This window comes from Argopecten irradians, chromosome 14 (genome assembly GCF_041381155.1).
Source record: "Argopecten irradians isolate NY chromosome 14, Ai_NY, whole genome shotgun sequence".
Classification (NCBI taxonomy): domain Eukaryota; kingdom Metazoa; phylum Mollusca; class Bivalvia; order Pectinida; family Pectinidae; genus Argopecten; species Argopecten irradians.
Genome location: NC_091147.1, coordinates 24,353,833 through 24,369,875, shown reverse-complemented (window position 1 = coordinate 24,369,875; position 16,043 = coordinate 24,353,833). Strand labels below are relative to the sequence as shown.

Here is a 16,043-nt window from a genome sequence, read left to right as displayed (position 1 = left end):
GCCATAACTTCGTCAATACTTGGCCAATTTTGTTCATCAAGCACTCAATGGAAAGATAAATTATTTCTCTTTAAGGTAAGATATCCTTCAATGTTGTATAGAACCCATTTATTAAAATAATAACGGTTTTAAGAAAATAGGTTCGTTTTCCTCGACCGCCGAGTTCATACCCTTGATACTATAATATATATATATGTATACTGTTAGTTAAAAAAATCGTGCCAGGTCCCTGTGTGCGTATGTTGTATGTTTCCCGCCATCGTGCTAATTACCGATTTGATTTCAACATATTTTATTGTGTAATTCTATATACAATGGGATTGGACACAAGTCTTTCTCCTGTCAATCTGTTGCTTTCTTTATTACGTTTCTCATCGGTCGCCAGTATCAATTAACGAGCGTTAGTTGCAGTCATGTATTTTATTTAGTCTGCTAACTTGTCTATATTAATAGTTTTTTCCTAATATATATATATGTTATGAAAAAAATGTAGGCTGGTGTAGCGGACTAACTATCACTGGGCCAGACGGCAAAACAGCGAAATTAATCTTCGACTGTTAACATGTACATGTAGGCCGATATACATGTGTACATACATGTACGTGTAGCTTACGAAGAAAATCTTACATTTGTTTGATGTTGTAACCTCATCTTAGGTCATATGCATTTATTTATGCTTTTATAATGTAAAGGTTTGTGCCGAACATGTAACACCTGTTCGTCTGTCCGTAATCGGCATCTTTGTAGAAAATTTTAAGTAGGCCTAGCTTTTGTAATATCAATGTGTTCATTCAGATTATGTCTGTAGCATATACATTAATTACTGTAAGTGAATATATAGTACAAAGGATTGATGCCAACAGTGTGGAAAAACAATCAAACAATATCAGGGTTATTAATCGTGCATATAAATTGTGTTTTAATCAATAGAAAATCATATGAAATAATTTCTTTTCCTTTGGTGCATGCGCAATCAGTACTTCATTCCATAGTGCGATGGGATTTTTTCTGGGCGCAAATAATTATTTTTAATATTTTTATCTTGAAGTAAAAATTAGATGCTCAAAGTTGTCAATGGTGGTAATGGTATACAGTACTTTGTAAGAAACTTTTGTAACCGAAGAAAAATAATAATTCGTCTGCTCCTGTTGTTGATAGAGCGGTGGAGCATCTTTATAATAAATGATAGGTAAGTGCAATCATCTCGCTTCCTATATAAAAAGTGTACTGTAAACACTTGAATTTATTTAGCATAGTCAAATCTTTGGCAAATGCGAAAAATTGTAAATTATGATTTATTAAAGCAGGCATTATTAGCACAATTCGTTGCTTCAATAAACCAGATATACGGAAATATTGAAAAAATTTACGTTTCAAAATAAATTAGCAAAACGAGTCAGGGGTTAAGAGATCGTAATTGATGGGAACTCTTGGAGTATCGAGGGTGAGGGCCCACATGTAGCCTACATATGAAATTTGAGAAAAATCATTTCATTACTTTCCGAGAAATACTGGTAACAATAATTGTTAACGGACGGAAGGGCAAACCACGGACCAAGGATGAAAGGCGATAGCTAATAAACGACCTAAAAAAAGGGCCAATAAGTGAAATTTCCCATTTCCCAAATTTGAAAGATCCCCAACTTCAAAGTCATCATTGTACTGTTATTCTTTTCGTTTGATGTAGAAATGTACGCCAAATGGCCAAACTACCTGTACCGGTCTCATTTGTTGATACACACAGAGCCATCAGTTCTGCTATGACATCATACTGCCTTGAATATAACGACAGTGATACTTGACCTTTGAATATCGAGGATGCGATCATATTGAAACGGACTTTATGTGTTGATCTATAGACTTAATGTGTATTATTTCATATTTGTCTTAAATGAACAAATGTAACGAATAAGGATATATACATAGCCTTAAAGGCCCAATATCTTCCTGAAACGGCTTTTAATCTTTAAAATGTTAAAGGGACTAAATCGTTAAAAATCATGTAATAAAAGATAAAACGAATTATAGAACTGAAAATAATGGTAAAAGTTGTGTACTTTGTGTTTATAACAAAATTTAAAAGTTTGTATAACCATTTTGTTCAAAATGAAGAAAAAAACTAAAAATAAATAGGAACGACCTAGTCACTATTTCATATTATTATCTTTCGGCGAGGTAAACAATCCCTGTGTGCATGCGCGATGTGGGAACATTTACCGAAGGAAATCTCATCTGTCTAATGGACATATCTGCTGTCGACTGAAAACACCAATTTATCGACTACAAGTACCTGATTACTGTGTTAAATCTAATAAACGTTGAAACGTATGCAGAAGTTTTGTGAAGAGTTTTTAAAAAATGAGATCGATAATTTTGTAGAGTCGCAAAAGTTATTAACTTACCGTTAAAACAACACTTATCATCATCTTCTGAACAATTTAATTAAAACAAATAAAATGTTAATTTTAATAACGTGTGTCGTATTGTGTTTCCCGCCGTCGTCCTAAATACCACTCGGTAGTTGACTATCACTGCGCCAGACCACAGGGACCTGGCAGGAAAAATTTTAACCAATAGTATACATATATATATTATAGTATCATAATATATATATATATGTATACTATTAGTTTAAAAAAATCGTGCCAGGTCCCTGTGCGCCAGATGGCAGCGAAAATTAATGACTCTCTCATGTTATCATATATTACAAAGGAAATCTTGCATATATTTGGTGTTGTAACCTGTTATTTGGCCATCGATATGTATTTTCTTATGTTATATATGTTTTTAAGAGTACTTTAAATTTTGCTCCGGAAAGGTAGTGGACCTTTAATTCACAAACTCTAAACACTATATATATATACATGTAGCTACATTTGTACGGAAGTAATAGTTAGATAGGTGTATGTTTTTTTGTAAAATCAACCGCTGGTATTGTAGTAACTGCGACATTTCTTGTATCATCATTAGTTATAATAATATAATGCCATGGTTATCTGGTGACAGAAATATGTTTCAAACCACGTGAATTTTTTCTATTGAAATGAACTTTCCTGCAATTTTGTCCAAATTTACAGGTTACACAACAAGTTATTGTTCAACATGCAGTTATAGCTAAACTTAGCAATGATGCATTCGCAATTGTGACCAATTTGGATCCGTTCATTTGCTCCAAAGAAGAAATTTATAGACATGCAAACTATCACTAGTTTGAATAAAGGATTAAATATGACGTTGCCTTTTGCTGAGTAATTAACAGTGATAGATATATATAAAAAAATATAACACAAACGAGGTTTCTCTGAAACATTTCTTGTAATGTTGGAAACTGAAAAAAATATCAGTTGTGTATTTCAATACATTTGTAAATCTCGAGTGGAAATTATACAAACAAAAAGGATTTAAAAGTGAGATATATGTCCTTGAAACATATATGTATATATTTTGGCAATACAATGTAGAAAAAATAGATATAAATAAATAAATTTAAAAAAATAATAAATTCAATGAAAAAGATCATTGCAGAGCATACGTGCAACGTGTTTCCAAACTTTTGATAGTTTTTTCTAATATACAATAGAGCGCTATCTTATATGGAACTACGGTTGTACATCAGATATATCGTTAGGATAAACAAAAATGTATTCAACGATGATAAGCTTGATAGGTTCTAGATAAAAACAACTTAGAAAAATAATAAACAATGACAGCAATCACATCTTCATATTCTATGCATGTTTAGGATGGAATTACCAAAGCTGCAGTTGTAATGGTGTACAACCATCATATAAATTACATCAATTATAGTTGAAATAAAGTCAACATTCTAATCACTACACGCTATATTTGAAAATTTGACAGATGTGGGGCCAAAAGGGCCCAAACCATACCTAGTTCCTTTACGACTTTGTTGTGAAGGTGGAAATAGAAATACATTTTTATGTGGAATAGAACGATTGTCTAGCTTTTTTATCATAAACGACAAAACTGTGCGTGGGGAAGCACTGGCTCACATGACACTTAACTACTGTCCACAGGAAAGGTATTTCTCATTTCTGTCTTCCTTTTAAAGGGGTCATTTTATTCTGCTCCAGTGGTTTTATTGTTCTCTCTCTATCTTCACCTTTATGTACCCTGGACACGCCGGTTATTTACAGATGACAGTGCGATAGAGAACGACACCCTTTGGCCAGATTCTAATCGTGGTCGAAAAGTTTAATTTGAGACAACATCAAGTGTATACGTTACTAGTACACTTCTTCTAAAAGTCGGCGGATCATCATGACTATATATGTTGCTATAAATCTAGAATTTCCATGATTCATTCATATTTCATCGATGATTTCAGGAGCACATGTGTACATGTAACTAACAGTCGTAGAAAAATAATGTGAATGCATGTATTGATATGTGTGATATGTAAATCAATCTGTAGACCGAAAATCGAGATTAATGAATATAAACCGCTTTGATTAAAAGTAAAACTTGTCCTAGCCACCACCTCTGTATAAAGACCACCTGCTTAACAAGACCACTTTGGTATGGTTCTAAATGGCAATAAATAACCCGCCCGCGTGTTCTCCTGTGATAATTTCAATACAATTTTACCTGTATATAAAGACATCTGACTATAAAGACAAGATTTCCTTGATTGGTCTCTCTAGACAAGTTTGACTGTATTCCGAGCGATGTTCGTATGCGTGAGATACAGGTCACAAGGATTTGTATAAGGTTTGCCTGTTGTCCGATCCATTTGTTAATAGTTCATTATTTTAAGATTTATTTTGTATTCATAAGTTTATATTTATTTTATATAAATCCTTGGTCAACTTCGCTAGCCAAGGGTATTAGACCGATTCTCTTTTTACTACCTAGTAGGAAGAGAATCGGACTTAATACCCTTGGCTAGCGAAGTTGATCCTTGGTATTACAAATAAAATATTTTGAAATTAAACAAATATCAGGAAGATGTTCTATAATACTTGTGGAACAGTCAATATCCGGGTTCAAAGATCATCATCATCCTTTCCGTTTATCCGTGTAGAAATGATATTACATGGATATATGCATTAATAGTCATACCTGTATCAGATCTATAGATACGTTGTCTCGAGCTGTATCAGGTTCGAAGAAAGAAAGTAAAGTTTTAATTTACAAGCATGAACAATAGCTATATATAGTCAATATGATTCTTCCGAAATCGTGACTGAAATTCAATTGGCAACACGCCTGTTTTCGTATACCTCACCTGTATTTCTTTACAGTGGGTAATTGTATCTGCCTACATGTAAGAGGCATTGTATTCAATGGCCACATAGCATAAGCTACAGGGGCTTGCGGGGTCGTTGCCTATATATAGCTAAATTCGGCGAAAAATCATATATGGACTAGTCCGCTAAACCTGCCTATATTATTAGGTTTTTTTTTTAAATTTTTTTTTTTGCCTAATATATAGCCTAATATATATATTAGGCAAAAAAAATATTTAAAAAGCCTAATAATATAGGCAGGTTTAGCGGACTATATATGGACATACATGTACTTTCAGCGATTACGTTTGGATTATTAACTTTATCCAGGAAGTGAAATCGTTGGTTCAAAATATGTACCTACGCAGAATATGTCGGTGTCACTTTCATCTCTGAATTTCGCGGGTCATTGCACACGTATCTGTTCGGAACCCTTCTAAAATGTGCTTATCTCGATAAGATAAAGTGTCATGTTTGGTTGTTCCAAATGGTTTGTTTATTATTAGAATGTTCACGGGTACCCACTCGCATTTCCGATCCAACCTGCGAAAATCACACGTTTCTACACTTGATTGTGAGTACACATGATTAAGGTAAGTATTGGAATGGTTTCGACGACGACAAATTACTTTATGTGACTAGACTGTTAGTTTGCTAACTTTCAGACTATGATGGCTTCGCCAGAAGTTCGGGTTACGTTACATCCATGTATATCTATAGCTATAATAAGACACACTGGTACATTATCCAACATCAACTAGGCCTACCGGGTATCAATTCTAGTCGTGATCAAGTATAATAAATATGCATGTTTCTAATAGTGTCACAGTCCGTTGTTCTGTTCGTATCATTAGGTTATAAATGCTGAGATTGAGATACTTTATAAATATACATGTAGCAATAAGATTATGGGAGAATCAGGATGTATTCCAGGTATTATACCAGTAGGGATATGGGAATTGTTGATTTTTATTGTATCATGTATGCACTATATATGTATATGTACAATTTGTATGTATACATTTGTGCGTATTCCTATAGAAGCAGACATTTAAATAGTAAATAAAATTATATATGTCTCTGATAAAAGTAATGTTATATATATCAATTTACATATATACATTTGTACATAATGCAAATTTTCACAAAACTCTTATATTGTATCAGAAATATATATCTATATGTATATATGTTTCTGATTAAACTGTACTATATGTAGCTGGCCAATTAAAATTTAATTGTGTGCAAGTACATATGTACAGCAGAATTAACTGTATATGTGCATATATAATACTATGTATTTGTACACATATATTTATATAATTTATAAAAAAAATTGTATATGTGCACACACATATACATGTATGATATAGCAAGCCAATTTTAATGAAAAAAGTATATGTACAAAAATGTATAAGGATACATGTACATATATATAATGTATATGTATATTCATAAATTGATTGTGGAGATTTATTTTTGCATACATGGATACACACATACAGAATGTATAATTCTCCTTAATTCATTTATGAATATTTTGAATGGCCAGAATTAAATTATTATGGTCAAGTCAGTAGTACCCCAACATGTATAATATTCGCGAAGCAGTCTTGTGAGTCAGTTACAGATGCTTTACCGCCGACAGAGCATAAATTAAATGATACTAATCATTTGAACAATAATTGGTATTTAATCATGAATATATATGTCCTAGTTAACACCAAAAATAACATGAAATAATTGGTGCAAATCAGTACTTCATTCCACCAAGAACTTAATTATTTTTGATATTTTCGTCTTTGAAGAAGTAACATTGTATCAGAAATATATATCTATATGTATATATGTTTCTGATTAAACTGTACTATATGTAGCTGGCCAATTAAAATTTAATTGTGTGCAAGTACATATGTACAGCAGAATTAATTGTATATGTGCATATATAATACTATGTATTTGTACACATTTATTTATATAATTTATAAAAAAAATTGTATATGTGCACACACATATACATGTATGATATAGCAAGCCAATTTTAATGAAAAAAGTATATGTACAAAAATGTATAAGGATACATGTACATATATATAATGTATATGTATATTCATAAATTGATTGTGGAGATTTATTTTTGCATACATGGATACACACATACAGAATGTATAATTCTCCTTAATTCATTTATGAATATTTTGAATGGCCAGAATTAAATTATTATGGTCAAGTCAGTAGTACCCCAACATGTATAATATTCGCGAAGCAGTCTTGTGAGTCAGTTACAGATGCTTTACCGCCGACAGAGCATAAATTAAATGATACTAATCATTTGAACAATAATTGGTATTTAATCATGAATATATATGTCTATAGTTAACACCAAAAAATAACATGAAATAATCTATTTTGCTTTTGATGCATGCACAATCAGTTCTTCATTCCATAATGAACATAGTGCCACAGAATTTTTAGGGGACGCAATTAATTATTTTTGATATTTTCATCTTTGAAGTAACATAGAAGCTCAAACTTTTCATTGGTGGTAATGGTGCACGTGTAAAGCAAGGATTGATAAGTCTCATAAATATATATACGTCCTTGGTGTAAAGTAATGATATAAGTAACTTTTGTAACAGAAGAAACACTGCTCCTCTTTTGATAGAGAAAAAAAACCCCAAAAAACATTTGTCAGTGGTGTACCATCTTTAAAGATGCTCATTCACTGACACCAAGTATTTTTTTCTCAACAAAAAAACAAGAGAAGACGAATAAGTTTTTTTCTTCTGTTAATGAATATGTGCACATGGTGACTTTGATGTAAAAATATTTTTAAATCGAATCATTTATGTCTAGAAATATTATTTTTCTAAAACAGTTTGAGCATTCCCAGTTAAAATTTGATCATTATAATTGTAATTTTCATTGAAATTACAATTATAATGATCAAATTTTAACTGGGAATTCTCAAACTGTTTTAGAAAAAATATATTTCTAGACATAAATGATTCGATTTAAAAATATTTTTACATCAAAGTCACCATGTGCACATATTCATTAATTACAATGTTAACTTTAATATAATCATGAGCAAATTCAGGGTCTTTAAATTGTATTATAATTAATTTAAAAAAAAATCAGCTATTGCAATTTAGATGTATTGAATTTGTACCTTAAAACTATAGTTTAAATATTTTTTTTTATCATTAATTGAATAAGTACACGTAACATAACATGTATTACAGTATATTGAACATATTTGACTGAAAATATTAATGTTAATCAAAAATGTTTTACAAAAGATTTAATGTCCAAAAGACCAGTAAATCAGTAAATGAATAGTTGATATTCATAAATAGCAATTTTATTTCACAAATCTAAATTATGCCATTCATACATATGTGGATAGAATGACACTGTGCACAGCCACAGCTGAATTTGAACTTGCCATGCAAAAGGAATTAAAAAGTGAGAAAAAGACCGAAAAAATGAGGAGAAAAAAAATTGAATTATGTTCTATTAATAAACATTGTATGATCTGTATATTCCATAGGAGTGAAGTGGGTGATACCACACTAAGACTATGGTAGAGCTAAGTGAGTCCATGCTTAGCAAGCTGTCGACCCCAGAACGACAAAAACTCAATCACCAACTACGACAGAAACAAGTGCAGAGTTATCTCACCTTTATCAAAAGCGAACGAGAAAACAACAAAGGCAGCATCAAAAGACCGAGGAAACCAAACAAGAGGAACACCTGTGTCAAGTTTGGGAACAATCTTCTATTACAGGATGCAGTACAGAACTTTGACGACAGGGAAGGTAATTAAATCCCCACCCACCCCACTCGTCCACACCCCTCCCCACCCCCAAAATCCATTTGGACTGTTTTTGTTAGTAAGCAGGACATATTTGAAAACCAATACATTTCAGTCTTTTTCTTCCATGGTCATTTTCTTCTTCTTTTCCAGAGTTTAAATCTGAACCGATGCATGAAAACATGTATGTAAATGAAGATATAAAGCATTACTTTCTGTAAACCATGTTATTTTTACACTACATTGTATTTCCTGGGCGATTAAAATTTTCGAAAATAAAGAGCAGATAAAAATATTCAGTTACAAGTACATTAGAGCATTTAACTTGTAAAACATGAAATTGTGAAAATGTCGTTTGGCATGAAAATAAAAAATTGAGTCACTGTGAAAAAAAGTTTGTTTTTATGATATAAAACATTTACAGTAAAAAAAGTAGTTTGTTTACAGTCCAAACATTTGATCCATGATAAGGCTCTCCAAAATATTTTGTTTCTATACCTTCTGTATGAAGTGATATTTTTAGCCCACCATCATCAGATGGTGGGCTATTCAAATCGCCATTCGTCCGTGGTCCGTCGTCCGTCCGTCCTTCCGTCCTTCCGTCCGTCCGTCCGTTAACAATTCTTGTTACCGCTATTTCTCTAAAAGTACTGAAGGGATCTTTCTCAAATTTCATATGTAGGTTCCCCTAGGACCCTAGTTGTGCATATTATATTTTGGGACTGATCGGTCAACAAGATGGCCGCCAGACAGCCATCTTGGATTTTGATAGTTAAAGTTTGTTACCGCTATTTCCCAGAAAGTACTGAAGGGATCTTTCTCAAATTTCATATGTAGGTTCCCCTAGGACCCTAGTTGTGCATATTGCATTTTGGGACTGATCGGTCAACAAGATGGTCGACCAGCCGCCATCTTGGATTTTGATAGTTAAAGTTTGTTACGGCTAATTCTCAGAAATTACTGAAGGGATCTTTCTCAAATTTCATATGTAGGTTCCCCTAGGACCCTAGTAGTGCATATTGCATTTTGGGACTGATCAGTCAACAAGATGGCCGCCAGGTAGCCATCTTGGATTTTGATAGTTAAAGTTTGTTACCGCTATTTCTCAGAAAGCACTGAAGGGATCTTTCTCAAATTTCATATGTAGGTTCCCCTAGGATCCTAGTTGTGCATATTGTATTTTGGGACTGATCGGTCAACAAGATGGCCGCCAGGCAGCCATCTTGGATTTTGATAGTTAAAGTTTGTTACCGCTATTTCTCATAAAGTATTGAAGGGATCTTTCTCAAATTTCATATGTAGGTTCCCGTAGGACCCTAGTTGTGCATATTGCATTTTGGGACTGATCAGTCAACAAGATGGCTGACCAGCCGCCATCTTGGATTTTGATAGTTAAAGTTTGTCACCGCTAATTCTCAGAAAGTACTGAAGGGATCTTTCTCAAATTTCATATGTAGGTTCCCCTAGGACCCCAGTTGTGCATATTGCAATTTGAGACTGATCGGTCAACAAGATGGCCGACCGGTGGCCATCTTGGATTTTGATAGTTAAAGTCTGTTACCGCTATTTCTCAGAAAGTACTGAAGGGATCTTTCTCAAATTTCATATGTAGGTTCCTCTAGGACCCTAGTTCTGCATATTACATTTTGGGACTGATCGGTCAACAAGATGGCCGACCAGCAGCCATCTTGGATTTTGATAGTTAAAGTTTGTTACGGCTATTTCTCAGAAAGTATTGAAGGGATTGTTCTCAAATTTCATATGTAGGTTCCCCTAGGACCCTAGTAGTGCATATTGCATTTTGGGACTGATCAGTCAACAAGATGGCCGCCAGGTAGCCATCTTGGATTTTGATAGTTAAAGTTTGTTACTGCTATTTCTCAGAAAGCACTGAAGGGATCTTTCTCAAATTTCATATGTAGGTTTCCCTAGAACCCCAGTTGTGCATATTGCATTTTGGGACTGATCAGTCAACAAGATGGCCACCAGGTAGCCATCTTGGATTTTGATAATTAAAGTTTGTTACCGCTATTTCTCAGAAAGCACTGAAGGGATCTTTCTCAAATTTCATATGTAGGTTCCCCTAGGACCCCAGTTGTGCATATTGCATTTTGGGACTGATCAGTCAACAAGATGGCCGCCAGGTAGCCATCTTGGATTTTGATAGTTAAAGTTTGTTACCGCTATTTCTCAGAAAGTATTGAAGGGATTGTTCTCAAATATCATATGTAGGTTCCTCTAGGACCCTAGTTCTGCCTATTGCATTTTGCGACCACCATCTTGGATTTTGATAGTTTAAAGTTTGAAAAGCAGAAAAAAGAAGTGTAAGTTTGAAAAGCAGAGAAAAGATCCCTCTTTCATTTGTCAGACATAGATCAATCTTTGGTGGGCGCCAAGATCCCTCTGGGATCTCTTGTCTTTATTATGTAGAATACCGGGGTATGTGTTTTTCTAATTTCAAAAATTTTTTTTCAGTTCAAAGGCTGATTCATAAAGGAGGTGATGTGAATTATGTAACAGGAAACAGCACTTCATTATTACATAAGGTACATTTCTTGTATTGTATTAATGGTCAAAAAATTTATACGTACCGTCAAACCTGTCTTAGTGACCACCTCTGTATAAAGACCACCTACTTACTGAGACCACTTTCTCAGGGTCTCAAATTACCAATTTCAACACAACTTGATCTGTGTATAATGACCACTTGGATCATTTTTTGGTCCCTTGGATTGTATAGACAGGTTAAATAGTTCATATTATTAGTTACACTTTTTTTTAGTGACCTAATACGGAAAAATATTAGGTCTAAAATAAACTTGTATCAGGCGAGACAAACCAGAGCCTGATACATGTTTATTTTAGACACAATATTTTTCCGTATTAGGTCACTAACAAACTGTGTAACGAATTTATCCCATTGAAGACCCTTTCAATGAAGTAACTCCAAAATGCATTATGTACTGAGTATGAAAACCAAAACGACTCAAAACTTAAAACAATTTTCACCTTACTAAAGACTGGAATGCGTTGTCATGGTCCATTTCTGTTAAATAATCCTAAATAAGTGTTGCTGATTTCGGTTTGCTTTGAAAGTGGTCATCATCGCTATCATTCAAACATTTTGTCTCCATCTCTTTGAGTGCCGTCGTCGCGAAGCGTTACTTGACCGCCATCTTTTTGCTAATGACGTTAGGAGCAAAGAACGATAACTCTATCGTCCAAACCCGATACGCTTTCTACTTACCTGATACGACTAAATCTTGGATATCATGTGACGTCATTGTAACCAATAGGAATACAAGATTCTTGTCTGAGGCAGGATAAGTATATGTACTACTGAAAAAGTACATAAAAACAAAAGAAAATGACCTCTTCATAACCTGTCTATTCTTGTTGATGTTGTTTTGAATTATTTGTCACTATTGTATAATGACCGTCTGCTTAATCAGATCACTCTCTTGTGGTTCCATTGTATTTTGACTTATTATTATACAAAACCTAAGGCTGATCATTTTCTGTAGGGTATGGCTGATAAGGTCATCCTTTCTTCGTCCATAAGACATGTTTTGTCTATGTGTATCTTACAAACCCTCGTGTTGCAGTGCGTCAGTGAGGACAATCTAGTGACGGCAGAACTACTTCTGTCCCAGGGAGCTGACTCCAATGCTCTAGATGATGATGGGTGGTCTCCCTTGCATCAGGCCTGCTCGTGTGAACTCCCAGAGATGGCACAACTGCTTCTTAATGTAAGTGTGTTTCAGATTCAAATCTGTCTGGTCAAAATTTGAGTGGAAATAAAGGATTTTTATTGTGTCGTGAGATCTTGGTGAAAATTAACAGGTTTTTGTCAATCAAATTACAGGTACACTGACCAAATATAAGTTCATTTTATCTCTTCCTCGCTGCAACGAAGTTAGTGGTATAGTGTATACTGGGATTAGTCTGTCTGTAGAATTTCAATGTTTGAAACTATGTGAAGATGTGCATGCATGTTCTATTTTGCAGAAATTTTATCCTGGTAATAAGATCACAATACATATAGGTTTTGTAGAATGACCAATAACTCATAACTTTTTTATCAATTTTGTTCAAACTTGGTCAGTGGGTGTAACATATATGGATGCCTATAATTTGATGTATTGTATGCTTCAACAACGGCTACCATGGAAACAAAATAGAGGGCTATTTTCTTGCTATGGTCTCAGATAAAGGGTAGTATTGGTGTCAGTTAGCCATTGGCTTACAGTTTTTATTTGAAAACAGACAAAGAATAAACTTGTCATTTCAAATATGTCACAAATTCAGATAAATAAGTTAACATTTAGGATTACTTAATAGTAGCTGAAAACATTTTATCATTAACGATTTTTTTGTATTTATTGATATTACCAGAATGGAGCTGACCCTACAGCATTAGACGTAGATGGGTTCTTCCCCTCAGACCTGGCCCCAGAGGGGTCTGAGACCCAGCAAGTGGTGCTGAAACATATGGAGAAAATGGGTAATCTCTTTTATTACAAATTTGCTGAATTCAAACAATTGTCAGTTGTTTTTATTTATCTATACAAAGGAGTTTGACGTTCTGTCAATAATATATTGTATACATATATATAAAAAATACCCCTACACACTATATAGGGGGTATTTTTTTATATATGTATACTAAATATATTGACAAAATGTCAAACTCCTGTTATCTATATCAATGTCAATATTTGAGGTGTTTTTATATGCATATTTTTAATGATATCAACAAACTTCATTTATTTTAATCATTTAATTTGCAAACACAAGTTCTATAACATCAGGTCCTGATGTAAGCATGTAAAGGGTCTTAGAGTGGGAGGAAACCAGAGTGCCCTGAGAAAACCCATTTGATCGGGCAGGTGTCCCCTTACCGTTTCACGTATGTGTCAGGAATCAAACCCTGGCCGGCTAGGTGACAGGCCAGTTGCTCGACCATTACACCACCTGCTCACCCTAATTTCTAATTATATGTATTAGGAGTTTGCATTACTGGTATTGCGATTATTATAACTGTATTTGTTAATGTTTGTTTTAACAGGAGTGACAGCTGACCAGAAGAAGGAACTACAACTGAATACCCCAAGACAGATGTTCCAAGATGTTCAGCTCCTACTGTCCACTGGGAGTGGTCTCAATAAACAGTCTGACCTGGGAATCACGCTGGTCAGTAAAACTTGTGAAGTCAAATATAGGTCGATTATCTTAATCTGCATGTCCACTGAATTGTTTAAAACTTTTGTGTAACTTTATAAGAAAACTTGAACCTGAATATGAATGTTTCACAAATAATTATAATAACATATATACATGTATGAATGCACAGTTATTATTAAGAGTCCTTAATCATGGACATATGTATTTGGGATTATTTTGAAAATAATAATGACTAGAAATAATATATATACACAGAAGTAACGGTTTAAAGTCGTAGCTTTTCACTTTGTTCACAGGGATTTAATTTATCTGTATTCATAGAAGAGTTGATTTCTATGACCTTCAATAACCACGGATAAAATCAAAAGGACGATAAGTGAAATAACCTATATAGCTTATTTAATATTACAGTCAGATATTGAAAAATGCAACAATTCTCTCAGCAAATGAATAATCATTCATCTGTGTTCTATCACTCCATTTTATAGAAGATCTAACAACATCCGATATGGGTTCATGTTCTGATGAAGTAGCAATTTGATTGGTCAGTTTGAAAGGTCACCAGATCATGACCCAATTATGGGAAGTTGTCAGATCCTATATGAAATTATTCAGGTTGCAAAAATAATCAAATTAAATATTTTTGTTTGGTTTACTTGTAGTTACATATTGCATGTGCGAATGGATACAGAAAAGTAGTGCGCCTACTGCTGAAGAAGTATGTTAACGTAGACGTACAAGAAAACATGGGCTGGACCTCTCTCCATGTTGGAGCTCGGTATAATCAGGTGAGGAAGTAGTCACTGTATACTTCATGTTCATATCATAAAAGGGTCAAAGGTCAAGGCCAGTTGTTTTTATAATCATAGATGAAAGTTCAAGGTCACAATTTTGTTTTTATACCAATAAGATAATATGAGAAAGTAAAGCTTAAACCAAAAAGCAAAAACCAAACTTGATTTGTTTCATTTACAGTTGGACATAGTAAAACTACTGTTAAAAGCCGGGGCAGATCCTAATTTAGTTGATATTGAGGGCAATAAGCCTTCAGCTGTCACAAGCTCCAATGACATCCGAACTCTCCTGATGAAAGCGGAGAGAAAGAAGGAGACAAGAATGCGAGACTCAGAGATTGGACCAATAGAAGGAGACGGGGACATTTACGATGAAATAGATGGACCAGATCAGGAAGGAATAGGAGGCCTTATAAGAATCAATAGTAAAACTGTGTAAGTTACTAAGTAGTTTATAATGTTCATTGAGGTTTTAATTTCGCTAATCTATAGTGAATTCAGCAATTTTTTTTACAAACACATAGTTTTACACACATGGCATCTCATTTCTCATTTAATTGCAATCAATTTTAATGTTCTTATCTAGTGAGCAAGAAAATTCAGATGTTAATAATCCTCCACATCAGAGATGCAGGAATCCTCTTCTAATCATTCCATGTCCATCTGTCTCTCTGTTCATCCACTCTCAGTATGCAGAGATTTTCTCAAAAAAATGCATAAGGCAAAGGGTATTGATTGAAACACATAATGAAATTATCTATCCAACATGGTTTAGATTTCTTTGGACTATGGCACATATTTTGGTGTAACAATTTAGATAAAAAAAATGAACATTTAAATAAACACTTAAAGCAGATATGCCCCATTACTACCCTTAGCGTCAAGTTGACCTTTTGAGGAGTTGACCTCTAGGATTTGGAAGTCAGTTTTCTTGTAAATGAGACTCCTCTCAAAACTATGAAACATGATGACCAATACAATTGTTCAGTAGAACAGATA

General features: G+C 33.7%; 1 protein-coding gene across 1 annotated transcript in view; it reads left to right on the top strand.

Moving 5' to 3' along the window:
• The first annotated feature begins 5,502 nt into the window (after nucleotides 1–5,502).
• LOC138307694 (unconventional myosin-XVI-like) overlaps nucleotides 5,503–16,043 on the top strand; it is a 134,205-nt gene continuing 123,664 nt past the window's right edge. The window contains exons 1-8 of the mRNA XM_069248530.1: nucleotides 5,503–5,842; nucleotides 8,803–9,070; nucleotides 11,542–11,612; nucleotides 12,672–12,815; nucleotides 13,462–13,570; nucleotides 14,135–14,259; nucleotides 14,913–15,038; nucleotides 15,226–15,479. Coding sequence (XP_069104631.1) covers nucleotides 8,833–9,070; nucleotides 11,542–11,612; nucleotides 12,672–12,815; nucleotides 13,462–13,570; nucleotides 14,135–14,259; nucleotides 14,913–15,038; nucleotides 15,226–15,479 — 1,067 coding nt within the window. The 5' untranslated portion in view covers nucleotides 5,503–5,842; nucleotides 8,803–8,832. The remainder of the gene's footprint in view (nucleotides 5,843–8,802; nucleotides 9,071–11,541; nucleotides 11,613–12,671; nucleotides 12,816–13,461; nucleotides 13,571–14,134; nucleotides 14,260–14,912; nucleotides 15,039–15,225; nucleotides 15,480–16,043) is intronic.